This window comes from Poeciliopsis prolifica, unplaced genomic scaffold, assembly GCF_027474105.1.
Source record: "Poeciliopsis prolifica strain line A6 unplaced genomic scaffold, Auburn_PproV2 SCAFFOLD001, whole genome shotgun sequence".
Lineage (NCBI taxonomy): Eukaryota > Metazoa > Chordata > Actinopteri > Cyprinodontiformes > Poeciliidae > Poeciliopsis > Poeciliopsis prolifica.
The window spans coordinates 9,081,389-9,103,809 of record NW_026562376.1 but is presented as its reverse complement, the minus strand read 5'-3'; the positions used below and the strand labels follow the sequence as shown (position 1 = coordinate 9,103,809).

Sequence of the window (22,421 nt, the reverse complement as noted above, 5' to 3'; positions counted from 1 at the left end):
GTATAAGAAGTGATTTTTACTTCTAGTGTTCGAAGTTTTATGGGGACATTTCCAAAAGAAATGTGGGATTTATTATTAAACACATTGGAAGATTGTTTATAAGAAAATACATTTTAAAGTAGGGAATGTTCTATTGACTGAATCAAAATTTTGCTTGGAAAAATGTATGTGGTCATCTGCTAATGGTGAGATGTCTTTTATTTTATTCTAATACCTTATTTGGTTCGGATGCATAAACCATTCCATTTTAAGGAGTTGTACCCTGCTTTTACTATGGCCATTGCATCACTATCCAAATATTCTATTCTTCTATTTCAGAAAGACCAAACAAAGAAACATATTTCTTGTGGGAAAAAAAAAGACTTTGAAATATCAAGTAGCAAACTGACTGACAACCAGGAGAACTGGGAGTAACTCAACTTATCTTACATTGCCCTCTCAGCCCCTCGTCTGTGATGGACAAGAGACTTAATTAGTTTATTGACTAAATATGTTGTCCCAGTCTGTGCTTGTGTCACACCATATGAATAATTTACCAAATGTGCCATATGTGGATGTTAGTAGTAACTTAGTAATGATTTATTTCTCTCACACTGTTGACATCAGCTTGATGGTTTTTCTCTCTGCCTTTGTGTCAGCTGATAAGGAACATTGATTTTAAACCCCTTAACTGGCACTGGTGTTGTGTTAACGTGAGTCTTTGTTAATTCTCGCTTTTAGTGTAAATCACTGCAAAATGCATTTTGTATGAATGCTGCTATGCAAATAAACTGACTAATGATTACATAAAATGTTATCTCCCTTCAGTCAGCTGACCACAGCAACAGGTGAAGTGGGGAGTGGGGCGTGGCACAGTGGGTTGCATACTATTAAGTGCCATACATGTCATAAAATAACGAAGCTGTACAAATGAGAAAATAGCCAAATTACCTGTTTTTAAAAAGAGGAACTCTTTAAAAGGTAAAATCATAAAAAATAGTTATTGACTTTGGTATTGTCAAAGTTTTAAAAACAGTTTCAGTCTTAACAGGTGCATTATATGTGTAATAGTAGCCTACTTTCATAACTGAAATGTTACAAGTTGCCATAGCAACTCAAAGCAACTGAGCAAAGAAATGGTCCGACCCGGAAATCTGTTCGACGTTCATTCCGCTGCCGTAAAGAGTTGTGGTGAAACATCATCAACTCAAACCAACTCAAATTTAGTTCCGCAGGTGTTGTAAATCAGCTGAGCTTTAGCAAAACGAGACACACGGTGAGAGTTTTACATTTCTAGGTATTGGGACTTTTTAAATTGGCAACAAATGTGAGGAGCTAGTGCTGACAATATACTAAAGTGAGAGAGGAACTGAACTATACCGGCATCAACGAGAAGCTCATGACAGCGGGTGCACGAGGAGGAAACTTCCCAGTTGAGCAGAACAGCCTGTCTTGATGTGTTAATAATCATGGACGCCGTAGTGAAATTCACAAGCCAAAGCCAAGGGAGAGACCGTATATTCAGGTGCATTTTTCATTTATAAAGTTGTCTAGGCGTATTTCTGACAATAATAATAATAAATCTGCCAAATTGGTGATATTGCTTAAGTAATAATTTTGATAACTTTTCCTGTGTTGTTTTGGTTTTCAGAGCTACACAGTATGCCTGTGCACTGTCGATATATTTACTACGAAACAAGCCTGATAAAAAGGATCTGGTGGCCAGACTTAAAAGTTTGGAAAATAATACAAGTGCTGGACGAAAATGTGAGTATAATTTCAAAAAAGCAATAAATGTGTCACTGATTAAAACATTTTAATGCATGTCATTATCGTTAGACAACTTTCAACGTTTATAAATTAATTTAAATAATACATTTTTAAAAATCCTTGTCAATAGTGTCCCTTCTGCATTTGTCACTCCTTGCCTTATTTTTTACATATTTGGAAATATTAAACTTAAGACCTTTTCATAGTTATGAAAAGGACAATGAGCATTGTGAAAAACCAAGCGTTCTTCCTTTGTGCTTTATGGGATTTTAAATACTTAATATGAGCGGTTTGACTTCAGGGTATTTAAAGCCTTGTAAAATACTTATAAAAAATACAAGGGGTGAACTGAGAGTTTTATGACTTTAACATATAATGTCCCAATTCCCTGTCTCTTGAATGTACAAGAGACAGGTTTGACTTGGAAATGCCTGGAAGTGAGGTCAGGCAATAAAAATATAGCATTTCCTGTTTCTGTTCATGTGGAGCCTCACTAAGTCCAAAGCTGGGCCTCAAAGGGGTACACAATTGATGCACCGCTTAATTATCGCCTCTGCATCTTAGCTGCCACCGCAAGTCTCTACTGATTTGGCAACTTGACTTATTAACTCAGAGACACAATTTTCTCATGATTTCTTAGTAAAACATTTTGGTGGTACATTCATTTGGGACAAGGTCCCAAAGAGGTTCTTAAAGCAGAAAAGCTTTGCTTCAAAAGTGCTGTAGAGTAGACTGTGAAGATACTGCATGAATGTCAACCTTGACCTTTGTGCTACAGAGTTGCTAAAATGCTAAATTTATGTAGTTTGTGTATGGTAACCCGTTAGATGCTTGTGGACTGCTTATAGCAGAATGTTCACTTCATGTTTCTTTTGAACTCATTCCTGCTTTCATTTCTGCCTCCTTTGTCAGTGCTCAGGCTAGGAAATGCAGCCAATTCCATTGTGGCTGCTAAACAAACCATGCAACTCTCTGACCGAGTGCTGTGCCTGTGCCTCACAATGGCCAACATCAACAGGGCCCTCTACTTTATCTGTGATAATGTAGTGTGGGCCACAAATGTTGGCCTCATCCGCAGCATCGACAAGGAACGCTGGAGCATAAATGCCTCTCGCTACTACCTCTTCTCATTAGTGATGAATCTGACCCGAGACCTATATGTAATTCTCCAGTTGATGCAACAGAAAGGGAGAGATAACCGCCTCAAAAGCAAAATGGACCAGCATCTAAGTGACTATCCTGAAGTGGCGGAAGCCGTTATTCCTGAGTTGGATGCCCTTATTTTCCTGCTTCTGGAGACTCTGAGATCAGAACCAACTGTTGCCTTGGACACTGTCAAAAACATCTGTGATCTCTTCATTCCTTTAGATAGGCTGGGCATTTACAAGTCAAGTGCAGGAGTTGTTGGATTTTGTGGGCTGTTATCTTCCCTGATTGGCATTTTAACCCTCGCGCGACCTACTTTGAGGATTAAACCCTGATAAGAAGGGTGGAGTTGACCAAAGGTTTAAACAGATCAATGATTTAATTTTAAATAACACAAGCCAGCAATAACAGGGAAGATTGTACATTTTAATGATAATTGTGTTGTGGCTTTAAAGCAGAATCTGGATTTACTTTAAGGTTTCCTGGCAATAATATAATTAGAGATGCATCAATCAAGCATTTCATGTTAGATATCAATTTTTACTTTTTTCTGAAGTCTAACTTTTCAATTGAGATATTTTTTTTTATTAAATAAGGTAAATTAAGGGATTGCAGGATAATTATTTAACATATAAAATCATGGCCCTAACCTGTGTGTGATTTTAATATTCTCATAGGAAGTACAAAGTACCTTTTACTGGTTGATTGCAAATTCAAATTTTGTTAATGCTTGTATGTGATATATTTAATGGCCAGTAAAAAAGTTCAGATTTGACCGACAGTCAACGGACAAATTTCTTTTTCTGAATAACTGGTGCATCTCTAAATATAATTAACAGCAGCTTCCTGTTGGGAATAACAACCTAAGATCAAAGACTTGACTTTGTTGCATTCCTGTTTTCTACACTACCAGCCGTTTCACAACTGATAGACGCCCAAGTGATACGAAACAAAAATTGTTTATATTGCCGGGATGTTCATCTGCTTTCAAAAATGTTTAATATTTTTTATTTGTGGAATTGTTTGAAGATTACTGGTCATCTGGCCTTTTTACTATTTCATACTTTTGAAATCTATTGGGTTTTATACATCACCTAACTATGCAAGATGTTTTGTCCAGACTAGGTAACAATTTGTACCCGTATTCGTGACTTGTGATTAACAATTGGTTCATAGTGAGAAAATAGGAATCTGTGACTCAAAAAAGTAAGATTAACAGAATGTTACTCAGTTATTTGATTTGATCAGAGATCAGTGCTAGAGTTGCAGAAAATTTAGAATTATGTAAACTTTTTAAAAGATGTTTTAAAATTCAAGGAAAAGGGATGACAATCTAATTTATCTCCATATTTGATCAAGAATGTTTAGAAAAGTGAACTATTGTCCAAGTGTTGACTAGAATAGTTTATTTGCCAGCACGAAAGGGAAGAAGATTGAGATTAAATAAATTGCTACGCAATGGGATTACAAATTGAGTGTTACTTATTGTTCAGGCCACTGCCAGTGCTGTGCTTATTGTTTGGGATAAAATGCTGCTAATTTGATATGACTGGAGAGTTAGTGGCTTCTGTCAAATGAGGGAAAGCATTTATCTTTTAATGTGCTACTGAAACAATCTGCTATAAATAGTGTTGATGAGGTTAACTCAAAGAAAAGTGATAGAGGATTAAGAGGAAAAACTTTGCATGGCCATTTTATTTGTTCAAGAAGTGTTTGAGCTAAAAATACTAGGAAAACTGGTTTGCAACTAAATGTATTGGAATTTGCTCGATGCAACATGCTTGTCTTTCAGAAGTAGTTACGCTGCTCTCTTTAAGGAAAATGACAACTTGTACAATTGAAGAGCTTTTTATTTTCAGTTTCACTCAGACAACAATACATTTTTTGTAAAAGATTATTCTCCAGAGATGTTATATTCATTCAGATATTGCAAAAATACAGTATATTCCATTGTCTCTTTCTCAATTGTTTAGTTTGGCTGTGCAAAGAAAGAATGAGCAATGCACAAAATAGTCCCTCAAAAGCTTTACAGTCATTAAAAGCAATAAATAAATTTTCTCCAAGCAAATAAAATGCAATAATATATAGTTGACATAAGATTTTATTTCACATTTCCACTGGTGTGTTATTGTTTCCAGTACCAGTAATCTATTAAAACACCTCAATGGAAAAATGTGGAAGCAGTTTGCCAAGCTGGAAGATGAAATTAAACTTAGACTGTTGCTTCAAAGCACATTTAAGCAGACTTGGCTTTGAGTTGATATCCAAATAGGTCTTCAATCCATAAGACCAAGACTGTATTCCTGGAAAACTTTGATCTAATTTATGAAATATGCCTGTGACAATAGTTTGTGCATTTAAAGAGGCATCTTTTGAGATTATGTAAAAATAGAACAAAGCACTTTTAAAAAGTGGCAACAGTGTCAAGCTAAAGATCTGTAATTAATGCTGGCAGTTTTTCTTTTCTCCCATAGGACAATAACTGATGAATCTACCTGCTCTCTGAGTGAAAAGGCACCTTCAGTAGTTAGCTCCCGCAACAGGTAAATAAGAAAAAGATACATAGGATTTTTTTTCCAGAAATGCTACACATGTCCTGGTGATACTGTCACAGGTTATCAGTTTTTTCCCCTTGTGTAATATTGTACTATGTTAGAAGTATATATTTGTAAGTTTCTGAAAGAAAATGTTTTTAAAATGTATTGCTTTCAGCAAACTATGGTTTGAAGAGTCTCGTTGTTGCTCTAACCATGTTCAAATCTCAACTTTTTAGTAGAACACTGCAAAATCCCAATAAAGTTTGGATATGCTCTTAAGTTGTTCTTATGCATTTTTTATATACCTGTTTATTTTTTTTAGAATTTCTAGTATTTGAAGCTGGTTTACACTTTATGGGATTACAGTTGTTTTTCCTCCAGTCGTCAGTGCCAATACATTTTTTTTTTATATTTTATATGTGCTCAAACACAGTAATTATTGTTACTCAAATCCTTCAAACGTGTCAGAGTACCATATTTAAAAATGTCTGTTTGATTGCAGGAAAAAAAACAACAAAAAAAAAACATTTGGCCACTAAACGTTTGGCAATTGAGCTGCTGCGCAAATAAATCATCAGAAACAAATTACATAGATTCCTGCAGGTATTCTGTGTTTTTGACTCTCTTGACAGAACTGGATGGTAGTAGAAACTCCTGTACAGTTTGTGATTATCGCACAGACAAGAAGACAACAAATGATGGGAAAAAAATTAAAACATAAGTACATGGCACAGACAGAAATAAAACAGACAACTTCAACACAAATAACCAGTAACCAAAATTACAATTGGACTAAAAACATTTATAGAAATGATCTGAGAACACTGATTTTTGCAGGATAAACCAGGAGCAACTAGGAAAGTTGGAAATGTCTGACATACAGTGCATGTGTAGGCAAGTGTTAACTTCGTTCATCCATTATAAGTCACTTTTAAGACAATAGGTGTGAGAACTGTTACTATGATGCAAATGCTTAGAGAAAACTACTAATATTCCAATTTCTACATCAGAACTAGAGTTTGTTCAGGTAAAATTAAAAGCACAGGCTGTGACCAATCAGATGCACATTGATATGATATGTATCAGTGTCTGAAATCTTAATGTGGATCCCTTTTGTGTTCTCATGAGTCCTTACAACCATTAAACCAAGCAATTTGGACCAATCTCTTGCAAATCCTTAAATTACACACTTTACTCACATTTGTCTGAATAACACCTTAATGCAACGCTCATAGAAGCTAGTAATGCATTGTTTTTAGCCAAACCTTCCATTAAATTTAAGTCAGGGCCTTTACAGCAGTAAAATTACACAATAAAATGATCATCCATCTACAGTGTGAACAGCATTATTTCTATGGAAGTAAAGCTATGGTCAGAAGACTTGAAAGATGAGTATGTTGATCATTTTATATTAAAAGGCAGTTCATGGCACTGTAGGCTACATCTGTGAAACTGACTCTAAAAGTGCACAGTACTATGTGAAATCCAGCAAATGTACAGTGGATCTATTATTGTGGAACCAATGTGATTTTCATCAACATAAACATTTTGACATGAACCATGAGTTACACCATATGTTTGTATCCACCCAAGTGATCCACACTTACAAATAAATGAATTATGCAAGTTCCTGAATAAGTTATGTGAAATGGAATGACATTGAAAATATCACTGAAGAAAATTAAGTTCATAAATGCATAAAAAGCAGAGAAAAATACTGCTTTTTCAGTGGGGGTTAGAGTTAGAAGTATACATTTGTATACTTCTGAATGCTACAGTGGGTGCCATTTAGGCCATAATCTAGAAGCAGAAAGGACATTTAACCATAAGCCAACCATACCCAGGTGCTCTTTTTAAGATTACTAAGAATAAGTCAACAATCAAGAGAATTGTACAAGAGCCATAAAGCAGTCAATAAGCATTATGAACACCTGCAACTAGCAGGAACAATTTTCCATGAAAACAGTAAGTAATGCACTTATCTGCCATGACTTCTATAAGAATCACTCCACTGCTGAAAAAAAGCACATTTAAGACCTTTTAAACTTGATGCAGTACATTTGGACGGACCAAACACAACACAAGGAGAATTTGGGGTAGATGAGACCAAAGCTTCACTTTTTGAATGACATTACACACACTACTGTGTTTGGAGGAGAAATTGCACTGCAATCACCTTAAAAACAGCAAACAGGGAAATTTCAAAGTAATAAAATCCTTATGTGGGACATTTTTTCTGCATACTCAGATTACCAGACTTCATATAACAAACAGAAGTGCTAATCTGCGTTATTACATATTAATTTAAGAACCCATTTGTACTCCATTCTTTGTATGTGTGGGTTACTTGGGTCATCACTGACCTCCAGGCAAATTTCATGGCAAAAGAATCCTTGGTGACCAAGACCAATTGACTTTTTCAATAATTTCCCTCTGTGAGTATTTTTTTTGGCATTTCTGAGAAATGAGACAGAACATTAGCAGGCATACCATTCATTTTGATTGTGGTCCGTAGACACACGTTTCAACCTTTCACTCTGCAGCAACTCCATATATCCTACTGTAGTGATCAATATTAGATCAGTTCTGCAGGTTTTTGAATGAATGACAAATTTTAATCAAGCTAAGTTCTACAAATGATTATTTTTGCCATTTTTAATCTAATTTAAACAGCCTTACAGTGCACTTGTAACTTGCATGATGTAATTTCTGCCAGCATGTTTCTTATTACTGTACTAAATTAATCATTCATAACCCTAAATATATTTTCTATCTTCAAATCCACAAACAATTTTTGTATTTAAATATAAACACTTCAGTGACATTTTTTTATACCCCTAAGTTTGATTGTACCATCACTTAATTACTTACAAATCGATACTTTAAAGTTTCAACCAGTTTAAAAATACAACTACAAATGATGTAGTTAGGTAAAGAGGATCACATCTGTTGGCCTCTCCTTTTTACTTGTCGTGTTTTACAGAAGAACTGAAACCAGCTCTTCCAGCCATAAATAGAGCTGAAAAAACTGAGCTTTAAAGGGTAACATATGATCACGAGTAGGCGGTCCAGGCCCACTTTTAACAGAGCACTTTACACCCTCCATTCCATTGACACTATGGAGGAAATTAAAGTGTCTCAGCATCCCTGGGACCTGGCTGGGCAGTCTTTGGGTCCACCTTGAGTCTTTTGGTCCACTTTTGTTGCAACCTGGTGTGGGTAGTGTGCAGTCACGAGGAAACTAATCCCTTTGTTCGGTCATATTCTCCGATCAGGCCTTTGATATGCGACAGTTTTTTGTGGAGGTACTCGCACCGTTTCTTTTCTTCTCGGTATCCAGGAAACTTCTACAAAAAAAAAACAGAAAGGGAAAAGAGTTTGTATGAAACTTTTATTGATGGATGTTTCCCATTAAATCTACAAAAAAGTTCTTAATCATTGTAAGAACTTTTGTTTTCAGTGTTTGTTAAATTTACCCATGTAAGTATGACAAACATGGCATTCATCAAAGTCAGGACATAGCAAAAGAAGTGATCAAGCTAATAAACATTTGAAAATATCTTACTTTCTTATATTTTCGATATTTTTGTAATATTTGGTCCTCCATGAGCTGAAAAAATAATGAAAAAAAAGTGTTACTGCCCTGTACATGCTGCACTTTCTCTATGGTATTTTACCAAATGAAGCAGTTTCAGCAGGCTCCCAGTACAAAAAGTACCTTGTATTCCTGTGTTCCCGGTGTGAGAGTGTTGATCTTTGAGCCCAACTGAACAAACATCTCCGTGATGGCCCCGATTCTGTCATGAAGAGCTCTATATTCATCGTACTCGGCACAAAAGTCATCGTGGTACTGTTGCCGCTGCACCAGTGTTGTCACAGTGCTGTATTTTCTGAAAAGCAAAAGGAAATGCTTTTTAATTTCTGGAAACAGAGTATGTACCGAATCCATCCACTAGATGGCTCTACAAGAATTAGATCAGAGAATGGTGTGTTGAGCAGATGTATAAATGTAGGACATAAGATCTTTTGTTTTGTGAGTTATTCTCAGTGAAGCTTTGTGACACCTTATTTATATAATCTTCCTCTGTTTATGTGAATGGGCTGAAGCAGAACCGAACTGTTAAGGGAAACTTTGGTTTTTCCTTCAAGCAATAGGTTAAAACTGAATTTCAAAACGATGCTGTAAAACGTTGCTTCAACAACTGATGTAAAGAAAGTTGGCTATGTTTTACTCATAAAAAAAAGGTTGATATAAAAAAATGTTTAAAACCTTACATGAAATAGTCCGGCAGTTCTTCAGTTGAGGCTCGGTCAACAGGTGTTTTGTCTCGCTTGTGGTCTGTAGCTGTTTAAAATACACGTTCAGGAGAAAGATTAATTTCAGTATGTTAATGGAAATCTGGCAACAAGTCTGTCATATCAAGAGAAATTATTTAATGGTGTCTCTGATAACCGATCCAATCCAAGGCGAGCAGTTACGTCAACAAAGCAAAGCAGGAGGTAAATCTGCCTGCTGACTAGCTCGGCCATAGGTCACCCAGCTGTTACACAGTCAATCATCAACAGACAACAGAGTAACTGTTCTTACTGCTGTCTTAGATCAAATTCTATAAAATGCCCCTCATTTAATTCTAAAAAAAAACAAGCAAAAAAAAAAAACATAATTCAATCTTGGAAAGTTTAATATTTCTTTAAACAGCCTTCTTGCACAACCTTGTGCTTATCTTAACAACAAAACAGAATGAATTATGACCTGATAAAACTTTGGCATTCACCTTTAACATTTTCTTGGTTCTGCTTCAGGTCTGGACTAGTCTCAATCCAGTCTGGCTTTAAGCGATCTCGCTCCTTGTCTTTGTGTTTCTTGGACCTTTTCTTTTTGTGCTGGCCATTGGCGAGCTGCTGTTCAGTGCATATAGAGGTGCCATTGTGTCGAGGCTTGGGACTGGGTAAAGTGGGAGCCGGGCCTGTCTTCTCTAGTTTGGTAATGGCACATGGCATGCTGAGCTTGTGTGGCGAATACAAACCAACTGGGTTTCCCTGAAGATGATTATTGGTTATGTCTAACTCTGTTTTTGTCGCCGCACAAGAGTTTCCGTGACTGGAGGAGTTACGAGCCCCATTGGTACCACAGTCTGCATGAGAGGGCGACTGCAGGGGCAGACAGTGTTCCGACAGCCTTTGTTTTTTGGGGGTTTGGATGTTGGAAGCGTCCAAAACCAGTGACCGTTTCTAGAGCAAAAAAGAAAGGAAACAAATTAAATATTACTAGAAAATTTCAAAAAGGGTTTTTATAGTATTGTGGATAAATTTGTCATTCTTCAGATAGTGTTGAATTCACTTTAGGGAATGAACATACCATTCAAAAATAGCAACAGTAAGCTTAGGGAAAACAAACTGAATACAGTATACTATGAGAAAAGTTCATGTGAAATAAGTAGAGGTAAATTCACTTTAGATGATTGACTTTAATGTCTGTATGTCCAAAGCAATAATATCTGAGGCATATTGGTTGTTTCTTTTTATCACCATTCCCTAATGGATCAATATTATTATTATTTTAGATTGTTTTGATATTCCAATTAGAAACCTATTTATTAAGCAGTTTTTAGGACAGAAATTCATATATTGCTGTAAAAATAATATGCAAATAAGTGAATATCACTAAACAAAAGCAGGTTTAAAGCATTTGAATTACTTCTGGAGTTTTTTGTTTGTTTTTTAAAACTTTGTCAAATTCTATCACTTATCTATCCATTTCCTTTCCTGGTCCTGAGAAATAACTAACCCTGTAATTTTATTTCCCACAATATGATTCCAGTAAGAGGTATTTAAATTATTTTTGTTAATGCATTTTGTTCTCATGAATTAAGAGGGTAATGCCTCATTTTTATTACTAAGAAAATTAGGAAATAAAAACAAGACAAATCTTGCAACATGAATATTTACCACTGAGAGATTTTTGGCAGGACTGAGCCGTGAGGGAGAATCCCCAAGAGTTTTGTGCAATGAATGGTTGGACTGGGGACTCCTTGATTGGTTATTGTGCAGTGGCTGAAGTTTCCTGTGAAGACATTTAGAACACAGTACCTTTACTTAGACCAACTTTAAGGTAAATGGCCCATAAAGCCAAACAGGAAGAACACAGTATTGTAGATTTTTGTGCAATGGGATGAGCGATTACAGCTAGGAAAAGATAGAGGTGGAAGTCTTTCCACAGAAGAAATAGTTATAGAATTTATGCAATTGTGTTTTTGTAAAATAACACACAGGAGCTGTCCACAGAGACTAAACAGTCAGACTCGTATGAGAAACAATAGTTGCATATTTAACCTCTTTATGGCCAGAGCCTTTTTTTTCTGGTAATCTGCTTCCTACAGCTCCTTTCTTGAACAGATACCTTTACCAAAGGTCACTTGCTGCAGTGAATTCTTGCCCTCTCATTAATAGTGACAGTAATAATGGAGTTTCTAGCTAGTAAGTAGCAATAACCAACAGTTCTTAGAACGCTTTGAAGAAGTAACCTATCAGATAAATTCACTACAGACAAGATGATCCAAGTTTTTTTTTCAAATCACAGCTTAATTGTTTTTGGCAAAACATTTGAATGAATACAACTGCAGAGCTTTTACGCTCAGCAGGAGGGCTGCAAGTTTCTGGTGGGAGTTGTGCTTTTTTCAAAATGGCACTGGAGCACATGGCTTCCATGTTTTTTGGCAGGCACTTAAAGATCACTCCTTAACTGCTTAGCCTCGCAAGTCTTGCCACTTGGCAACACAATGCATGAAAAATTTGCCATTGCTTTGATGCCTCGATTAAAAGATTCTTCTGAGCAAAGGCGTTGTCATTTAGAAAATAAAAACATAAAATATCAAAGCAGACTGACATCAATAGTGGTAGGCACAACAACTCAATAAGCGATGATCATATTAGACTGTTTCTGCTTGATCCACACAAGAGGCTAAACAAGTTTTATAGTGCATTAAAAGTAAAGCCATATTTGCTGTTGAACACTGTCTCACACCTTTATGCTAAGCTAAAGAGTTGGCAGTTTGTGTGCAAATAAAGTATAAAACTTATCCTCTCACAAACATTAAAGATGAAAGTGAAAATATTTCCAATTACACTGCATGTAACAATGAATAATAATAATAATAATAATAATAATAATAATAATAATAATAATAATAATAATAATAATAATAATAATAATAATATATCATTTAAATTTTTTGTCTTTTGCTAAATTTTCATATTTGGCCTAAATGAATTCCCACCTGATGAGAAGCCTGTGGATAAGTTGCTTTTCCTCTTCCAGATATCCAGGCCAGTCTCTTTGGACAAGTTTGTAAAGCTCATCCTTCAGAGAGTAGCTGCTATCCTTAGGATTCAGCTTACCAACCTGGAAAACCAACATTCCCATTATAGGACAGAAAGCAGTGTAGCAGAAAACAAGTCTAGCTATACTTGTAACCTCTGGCACAGCACTGTTGCGCTATTTTTATCATTTGTATACAATCCTCACTAATACAAACAAACCCAAAGCAACCAACAGTTTCTGTGATTACTTGGATCCCAGCCTGTGTCATCCCAACCCTTCTCCTGTCAAAAACACTATCTTCTCATCCAAAGATAATTAAAGCACAGCCCTAATTACAGTTACCACTGCCTGCACAGTCTCCAATTGATGATTGCATTGGGACCCTCACACAATGTGAACACAGGAAATACGCCTGAAATAGACATAATGGTATCGGATTATTTTTATTTGCACAATTGATGACCAGGCAGTGGTAGATTTATGCAATTCTTAAATATAATGTTTAGTTTTTCAGTGTTATACCTGACCTCAAAGGCAGTTAAATTTGCTCATTTTTTTATTATTTCTAATCGCAATATGTTATTCCACCAGTCTCCTACCTCCTCTAGTACAGAGGTCAGATCAGCCTTGTCCTTTGGGCTGGCCTTCTCCCTCTCTAGCCATAGAAGCATATCAGGCTTCCTGTAGGGCTTTAGGGCCAGGAGATGAACGATGCGATCCCTTAAGGGCCGATGTGCCACCGGGCTGGGGAGCAGGGGCCTCTTGTTGCTGGGGGAGTGCTTGTTGTTGCTGTCAGAGCTGGAGACCAGGCCTTGTTTCCTTTGCACCTTCACACACTTACCTATTAATAGAGTAAATAAAGAGTCTTTAAAGAGATCAAGAGGTAGTGGGTATCACACCAATAATCTCAAGTTGTGTAATTCAGCTAAATACTGCGCTCAACTAAAGAGAAACATGCTTTCAACTCATCTGATAACTCAGGCAGTGAAAGTATCCTGAGAAAACAAGGCTCTCATATCATTCACAATCCTGTCCTACGGGTAGATATACAAATCATGCTCCAATTTTCTAAGTCAAGCCCACACGGCAGGCAGACAATACGTTTTTGTCATTTTATCTCTTCCGTTTTAATGGAATCAGCTTTGTGCAGGTACAACAGATAAGACTGAATTTACATGCCAGTCTGAAAAGTAGTTTACATGCATTGATACACAGAGCTCAATGCCGAGCTCATGGATTTTCTTTTTGTATGTAAATAGAGGCTGCACCAGCGTAATGATGAGATAGTAGAATGGGCTTCTCCTAAGTAAACAGGTGGGGTGGGGAAAATAAAGTAATTAACTCAAAGAAGGTTTTCGTCATGTTACAGACCTAATTCGAATGGACCCAGGTCACTTCTTGTGGATGTTTGCCGACTGTAATCTCATTACAATCCAAAGCCATATATTGGTTTGAAGGTTATTAAAGGTCAAAGACTAACACTGTGTGCCAACAGAGAGGGCTTGGTTGATACTTGACTTTGTTATTTACGTATCCTGTAGGTGTTATTGTCTCAAACAATTGTCACAAATATACAGGGTCGTGCAAAAGCATTTGTACTCTTGGACCTTAATTTTTTTACTTTATAACTGAAAATTTTCTTGTTTTCTAAGTCAGCTAATTAAATTAATAAAAAGCATCCACTACTTCATTTAAGTTCAGTGTAAAGTACAGCTGCTCTGTGATGGTTTGTTATAAACAAACCACCACGGTGAAAAAACGGCGTCATGAAGACCAATACCACAAATGAAACACTTTTTTTAAAATGATGTGTTAGGCTACTTCATGTTGGTTAATGACATAAAATCTCTATGAATGACATTAAAGTTTTTGGTTATAATGCAGGACATGCTCAAACATTGAATACTTTTGCAAGGTGCTGCTCAAAGTTGAAGATTTCTAAGAGACAGTATGGTTAACCCTTACTTTAGACCAAATAATGGAGCTATTCAGCTCTAAAACAACTTGCAGTGCAACATTTCAAACAAGCAGCAACTAGAGACGCCCCTTCAGAGCTTTAAACTAGAACTGCTCGAGGGACATATTTGTGTTAGATTTGTTTGTGCTGCTTTGAAACTTTATCATACTGTGGAAGATTTTCTGAGATTTAGCCAAACAATAAGCTTAGCATCTGTTAGCCATGTGGTAATATTACTGGGGATAACGTTCAATGTTTTTTGTTTTTTTTTTTCCAAACTTGTTTTAGCACCAGGTGCTTATAATGTCTTCAACTTAGTCGCTAGGTCTTCTTTTCCAAGCATTAAAATCACACAGTATTATCTTAATAGTTGACTTTTTTTTTCTGCAGCATATAATTGTGACGTAGTGTACAGGCATTTTTTTTCTGAGAAGTATAGCATTACTGTACCATAAAAAGACAGAATGTGACCACAAAACAACTGTGCACTCTGCCATGTGGCTCATACTGAGAGCCATAACCCATTTACATGAATCTCCCGATGTGCAGGAGAAGACATGTTTGAGTAAAATGGGAAACCATATTCCTACATGAGTAGGAAGTTTTGAAATTTGCCCCATCATTTATCAAGTAAATTCAGCTAGACACAGATTCAACACCTGTAATTGTTAAACAAAAACAATTAACTTTCAATAAGTACAATTACTTTGAAAGCCTTTATTATTCTGAGGCGTCCATCATTTCAGTAGATTTTGTTTTTATCAACAAATTTGAGTTGGAAATTGGTAAAATGCCAGAATAAATTGGACTGGCTAGATTTCAGACAAATATCTAGCTGGATTTTTAATGCAAATTATTAATTTGCATAAATAATTGTAAACACACTTTTTCGAGCAAGTAGGAGTTTTCTGTCGCTTAAAATGAATATTGTTGGCAAGCGAAATTGCTGACAAGGAATGACTTAGAAGCAATAATATGTTTCAAGTTATCTGTATTAACCAAAATATGCTTTAAAGGGATGACTCTAAATATGTGAAGCCAGGTCTTTAAATAGAATGACAAATAATCATCTAATGCAAACATGATAACATTATAAATCTTTATAAAATTATATGCACATAAATGTACTAGAATAGTCTTAAGTTTTGTAGCCATCTTTAGACCATAAAATTCAGTTATTAGAGAGATTCTTCTAAATGAAGACCTGAAGACAATTATCTTCTACTGGTAAGATATTACCTGCTTAATACAGTTTAATATATAGCCTCACTTCAAACAATTCTGAACTACCCTTTTAGTGGTGGAACATGAAAGAGAACTTTGAAACTCTTAACTCCAAAACTTACTTGGTCCTGGCTTGATCTCAATTGCTGTGCGGCTCCAGATGTCCTTCTCCACCTGTGACATGCGCTCGCGTGTGGTCTGGTAAGAGTCATCTGTGGCACAAACAGTGATCTTGTCTTGAATGCTCCCCTGACTCTCCAAGTGATCCCTGCCCTCCCTGTACATAGAAAAAAAAAAGAAAGTTGAGTCCTTCATTACATTTGTCTAAAGCAGCAAAAGAAATTCTGTGCTCATATATTTGGTAGTATTTTATTTTTACAATTAAATCCAATGACAGAATTCTTGGACTTCTTGAGTGCACACTAACTTCTTGTGAAACACAACAAGTTCTGTAAACCAAAAGCAATATTGGGTTCTAATTTATGGAGGCTAAAGACTGGTGCTGATGTAATCTCTGAAGAAGTCCATTGACTCTGTGAAGCCACAAATGCTGCTTCTCTGTAGTCAATGGTCACACCTTTGAGGTCCCATGTGGCTTGACAGCCCTCAGGTTGTTATTAAAGCTGAATGTCCATTGTTGTGAGGTTGAAGAGAGAGGCCAGTGTTTGGTCAAGCCCCACGGTTGGAGCCTGACACCACATTTACTTTAAATTCTATTTGTGGTCGACAGTGGAAAAAGTTCTGTGTGCTGCTCACCCTGAGATAAACTGGTGAATGCAGTCAAAGCTGGACTGAGGCTTGTCTTTGCTGTCACTGGAAAGGTAAAATGAGAAGACTCTGAATCCATCTGGAGATTCAGTGGTCGGTGCTGGGATCTTTATGTACTGCCAAAGATAAAAACAGAAGAAATATGAGTGTGAAACTTTTAGGGACATTTTAAAAGCTAGAACATCTTTGCAGTCCCTTGCAAAACTATTTAATTTCCATGAACATTGTAATGCTTCATTGTAAATGACTGATTTTTTTTTTTATTATTATTATTTTACTTTTGTGTGTGATTTTATGTGACAGATGTACACAAAGCAAGGTTTTTTGAGGAGTCAAAGGAAAACAAAATATAGTTTTAACATTTTTGTTTTGCCCATCCTTTTATCTAACATAGCTCAAGTTTAGCATGGAAAAAGAGTGCATGTTTGAATCAAAATGTACAACATCTGGACATTGACTAGGCCATTTGAATACATGTCTGTGCTTTAATTTAAACCGTTCCACTTTTATCTGGATTAGTTTTCCATCCCTTTGTAAAATAAGTTAAAAAGCATTTATTATTTTCCTTCAACTATATACATTTTCACTGTAGTAGCCTATCACATAAAATCCAAATATTATTCATAAACCTTTGTGTCAGAAATGTGATTCAATGTAATGGTATTTGCATATTTTTTTATTTTTTCAATGTACTACATATTAGATGAAAGACTAATCATTACACTGGCTGTGCAAACCATAACACTGAGATAATATTTAACCTTTGGCAGGTTTTTCAGGTCGCTGACAGGATTGCATTTATTTGTTGCCATTGCTATTTTGAGCAGTGCGTTATGTAATTGGATTATTTTACTTCTCCTAGACGCAGCCTGAACAAATTCTGTGTAATTTCACAAATGCTGTACAGACCAAAACAACAAAAAAATCTTTTTTATTTTTTATTTTTAACTGCTCAGGACAGTCACTGATTTGTTATGCTGCTCCATCCAATAAATGTGACCTAAATAATCCGCCACTCAGGCCAGTCATTAGGGCTGTAAGGCGCCTCCCAGGTTAGAGAAGATGACCTGTAGCCAGTCGTAAAGAGATCCAGTACGATCGACGCAACATAACATAGAACAAAAGTGACAACTCTTTGATTAGGTTCTAGCTTCTTGTGTAAGAGTCTGTCCACTGCTTCTTCTCAGCAAACAAGCCAATGGCATAAAGTCTATCTCCGTTAGAAATCTGTTACATAAAATGACCCAAAAACCCATTTCCACTAAAAGGATAGTTGAACATAGAAAGTCATTAACCTACAGGTAACGTCCTTTAAAACCTTGTCGGGTAGTTACTTCCCTCTGCATTCCCTGCAGCCGTTTCTCAGTTTGTCAGTTTGAAAATGGGCAATTTACAACTTCTGTCAATAAGATGTCCTAGATTCAGGTATTTTTTTTTTTTTGTTTAATCTTCAATTCTATTTATAAAAAAACTTCAACCAAACCCTTAATTTGTTTCATTGAAACTGCTTCTTTAGCCACACCCCATGAGTGATTGATTACCAGTCTTGTGGCTGACAGCACACTGCTCCCAGCAGATGTGACAGGCAGGACTTTAGCTGTCACAAATGCCCAGTCATGCAGCAAAGCCATAAGCATTTTTTTCTTTGCAACATGAAGCCAATGAACAGCATGTCTCCTCGACACCCCTCCTCCTTCTCTTCTAAAACCCAAAGCATGGCATTCACCCTACCCCCATCCGCCTCTAGCTTCCCCTCATGTGCACAAGTCCACCCGAGTCAATACAAGACGCAAAGCGGGCCGCCAGGCCGAGGACACTTGAGACACAGCTGACCATTAATTTTGACCCATTTATGTCTGGCTGTTAACAGGATGCGGTTAAACACAATGCACTAACTAGGAACCATCGGCCAAAACGAGCAAAAAATATGAGCAGGGACAACAGGGGAGTCAAGCCTCCAGGATCTTTCACAAAAAGTCACAAATAAAGAGTTTCCTAGTAACACAGGTTCAACAGTGCTTCTCTTCTTTGTTTGATTTGATAAATGCAAGATTTAATCTGAACAATAGGTCTCTGATAAGATTAAATGTTTAGCATTGTAATAAAGCCACCACATCCCCTCTTCAGTTGATGGCAGCAGTACGAGTTCCCCTGCAGCCATGCATTAGATCTGCCTGTCACCCCGGTCCATACCACCGTACACACTTCACATTCTAATTCTAATCAATGTCACTCAGGTCAGACTGTTCAGAGGTCACCCCCACCTTATTCACAGCTTCCTTCCCAAGCTTCATAACCATATGTCATTTAACCCATTAGTTCCCAGCAGTTCCCGACACTCTCAAGCAGAGCCGTTACGGGTAATCACGGGATCACAAGCGCATCCCGAAAGTGCTATGAGTCCACAGTGAGGCCAGTCAGAGAAGCCTCTGCTCCAATGAACAATAAGTCATGGAGTAATTGCTTGATTTATTGCATTGTATCCAGATAGCTTAGAACAATGTCTTAAAATAATAAAAATAAAAAAAAAACATGTTTGGAACAAACATAGAAAAGTGTATTTGTACTCCACTATATATTACTATAAGTTTATCTCTTTTGAAATGAATTGCTAGAGTTGTTTTACGATCAAAGGTTCCTAATGAAACTTAGTTCAACTTTCCCTTAAGGATTTCTATCCTAGTCAACAAACTAAAGTCGTCTGTATATTGCAAGTAAGGGACTGATTGCTGATGGCACCACAGAATGCCACGTCTAAAAGAAAATCTAAACAGTTTGTTCAACTCCTGTCATTTTTTTTGTTCAATCAAAATATAAAGGTATCCAAATACTTACTGATTAGATAAAAAAAATTGGTTGCTATCAGTTATCACTATTCCTCCTGATTTACTTTGGATCTTGTGACGAGTAATATGATTTCACTAACAACTGATGGTGTTGAGATGCTTTCAGTTTTGTGGTATTGGTTTTTTATTCACATTTCATTTTAGTGAAAGTCCCTTCACATATTCACAAGTGTGATGTACTGTGTTCTCTCATCTGTTTATATCACAATAAAAATAAATCTAACTGATAATACATAATAATCAATGTTTCATTACTTCAGCAACATCAAGGAAGAACTACTACTTCAAATAAAAGGGATAATATCTAATTCATTTTTGTTTATGTTTATATTTTTATACCACTGAGCAGCAAAACATTATTTCTATTCAGATTTCATATAATCATACGGCATAAGTCTATATACAATATTAAGAATCCTGTATTGACCCCATGCCTAATCTTTGTTGCACAAAAAAATGGTTTCTTCAAAGAAAGAGAGCAACAAAAATAAGTCTTACTGTTCATAGAAATTTTTGACCCTTTTAGTAAAACTTGAATGGTCTTTGACAGATTCCACTAGATATATTTTGGTTTATCACACTTCACACTTCCATAGGGAAGTGAGAAAGGTGATCAATAGAATTGCTTCTCACAAGACAACAAAAAGGTCTATATGTTAACAGAAAACTGTTTTTCTAGAAGTTATATTGGCATCATGATTTAAGTTGCTTTCTTTGACTGTCATTAGATAACATATCTATGATTATAAAGCTCTGCAGTATTGTATACTTTAAACAAGTAAAGTGAACGCTGCAAAACATGCTGTGGTGTCACCAACTTGAAAAATGACAACGATCTCAATACTCATCATCAAAGCCAAGGTATCTCACCACCCATCCATTAACGCTGACTATTGACTATGTTAGATGAAAACATGCTTGTTTGCCTGTGAGTCAAGTAGAAGGTGAAGATTTGCAAAACTACACAGTTATGAGCATTTCCATCTCGAACTTTGGCCAGATTTCCCCAAGGCTGTTAGTGTATTTCTATGCTGTCTTTTTGTTTTTCAGCAGGGAAAGCCTCATAGTGTTCAGGTCACATGCAGGGTTGAGGTCAAACATCTAGCTTATGGCTGAGGCTAAATGTCAACACAGAGGCTGGTGTCAGTCAGACTCTGTGGAAAAGCCACATCCAGTCATCAATGGATAAATAAGCGCATGAAAAACTGGTCAAAAACAAAGCACAGACAACATTTTTATCAAGTTAACAAAGCTTCACATGCAGCTAATAAGTTGCTGAAGTTGCTGCTAAAAGCTGAAAGGGAAATGGAACTCTAACACTCCCAGGTCAAGAACTAGAGAAACGTGTGCTGACATGCCATGCAAAGAGCTCTGGTTACACAGTTCTACATAACTGCATGTGATTCTTTTAGTACATTGTCCACACATTTTATTCAAGCTGTTAGGTGCTGTACTGCATTCACATTAAAAACAAGACAATCTGGTACCCTAAAACTACAATGATTACCAAAATATTCTTTTACTTTAGATTTTATAGATAAAGACATCAGAATTCCTCATTTGAAAATTGTCAGTGGAAAGAGCTCTTGCAACATATTACCTTTATTGGTTCAGTTAGACTTAGTTAACAATGTTTGTAAAAGTTATGATTTTGAAACCCTTAGATTTTTTTTTTGCTCTTTTAAAAATCTGTTTTTTGAAATGTCACTACACTGCAGTGACATTCTAGCTGTATCTGTTTACAAAAATTCTCACCCAGAGGAAGTCTCTCAGTCTTTTCCATTTGCTGTCAACATGACTGGGAGACAGCACAATAAGACAATATTTCAAACTTCTTTTGGCCCTCAGTCAGAACTCTGAAGTGGACATGCTGACTCCACAACTGCTTCATTTTCTTATCTTTGGGGCAGCTGTGGGTAAGAGGTAGTGATCTTGCAATCCAAAATTTTGGTTGGGTTCCAGTTTGCTCTTGCCAAACGTTGACGTGCTCATGGGCAAGACACTTAACTCCAAGTTGCCCACCAATCTGCACATTGGTGTATGAGTTCACACGTGTTTGTAAGTGTGGTTGGAGGAATGTGGCTTTAGAATAAAATGCTTTGAGTCATCAGTGCTTCTAGACAAGTGCCACATACATTCAGTCCAATGACCATCACTTCAAAAATCTAAATATTTAGACTGGTAAAACTTGGACTGGATACTTTTACACTGACAAAATAGTCTTTTAAATATAGTTTGTGATCTGTGAAACCTCTACTCTATTTGTAGCGAAACTAAATGTTATTTCAAGCCTGCTAGTTTTGTCTTAGGGCCACATTAGATGAGTTTCACTGAAAACTTGCAGTTTTTGGAGAACTAAAACTTGAATTAGATTTTTTTTAACAAAACAGTTTGAAGCTTTGTTCAACTGTTTTCCATTTCCATTACTTATTTTTTTTTAGAAAGTACTTTTAATCTCCTGTCTAATAAAGCAAATATTGTGTATCGCAGTGACGTGCGGTGAGGTGCAAAGCTGGTGAGGCACTGACTTAATCATAATCAGATATACAAATGTAGACAACCTGCATGTTATTGTGTACATCAGGAAATTTAGCTCATGCGGATAACACTGGAGGGCAAAAAGACAATTATTTTATATGGCATCCATAGCCGTGCTGCCGCGGTAGAATAATTCCATTAACTCAATGAAACTTGGAAATGCAGGTATTATTAACTTCGTGCAGTGCTCCACAGCAAAGGGGAAAACCATTGAAGTACAACTCAAAACCACGTCTTTCTGCATAGACCAGGCTACAGACTCTTTGCCATAACAACTGTCAACACCCCTAAAAAAAACACTCAGTTATTTCCCACACAAAGAGCAGAGCATTCAG

At 36.4% G+C, this 22,421-nt stretch overlaps 2 protein-coding genes across 2 annotated transcripts in view; one reads left to right on the top strand and one right to left on the bottom strand.

Annotated features, from left to right (window-relative positions):
- The first annotated feature begins 1,132 nt into the window (after window positions 1–1,132).
- pex11a (peroxisomal biogenesis factor 11 alpha) lies at window positions 1,133–4,858 on the top strand. Its single transcript, XM_055024413.1, has 3 exons — window positions 1,133–1,504; window positions 1,631–1,746; window positions 2,662–4,858. The coding sequence occupies exons 1-3, from the start codon at window positions 1,449–1,451 to the stop codon at window positions 3,228–3,230; spliced, it is 741 nt and encodes a 246-aa protein (XP_054880388.1). The 5' UTR covers window positions 1,133–1,448; the 3' UTR covers window positions 3,231–4,858.
- Window positions 4,859–4,978: 120 nt separating this feature from the next.
- Window positions 4,979–22,421, bottom strand: part of LOC129354776 (RNA polymerase II elongation factor ELL) — a 28,569-nt gene continuing 11,126 nt past the window's right edge. The window contains exons 3-12 of the mRNA XM_055024322.1: window positions 16,691–16,818; window positions 16,057–16,211; window positions 13,353–13,594; window positions 12,710–12,834; window positions 11,382–11,496; window positions 10,208–10,664; window positions 9,708–9,777; window positions 9,151–9,322; window positions 8,998–9,042; window positions 4,979–8,779 (exon numbers count right to left, since the gene is read on the bottom strand). Coding sequence (XP_054880297.1) covers window positions 8,663–8,779; window positions 8,998–9,042; window positions 9,151–9,322; window positions 9,708–9,777; window positions 10,208–10,664; window positions 11,382–11,496; window positions 12,710–12,834; window positions 13,353–13,594; window positions 16,057–16,211; window positions 16,691–16,818 — 1,626 coding nt within the window. The 3' untranslated portion in view covers window positions 4,979–8,662. The remainder of the gene's footprint in view (window positions 8,780–8,997; window positions 9,043–9,150; window positions 9,323–9,707; window positions 9,778–10,207; window positions 10,665–11,381; window positions 11,497–12,709; window positions 12,835–13,352; window positions 13,595–16,056; window positions 16,212–16,690; window positions 16,819–22,421) is intronic.

What these genes read in the sequence shown, in the direction of transcription:
- pex11a (XM_055024413.1), top strand. Translation starts at nt 1,449, where the DNA reads ATGGACGCCGTAGTGAAATTCACAAGCCAAAGCCAAGGGAGAGACCGT. An exon ending in GGGAGAGACCGTATATTCAG is followed by an intron (nt 1,505 to 1,630) that starts GTGCATTTTTCA and finishes TTTGGTTTTCAG; the next exon opens with AGCTACACAGTATGCCTGTG. An exon ending in TACAAGTGCTGGACGAAAAT is followed by an intron (nt 1,747 to 2,661) that starts GTGAGTATAATT and finishes CTCCTTTGTCAG; the next exon opens with TGCTCAGGCTAGGAAATGCA.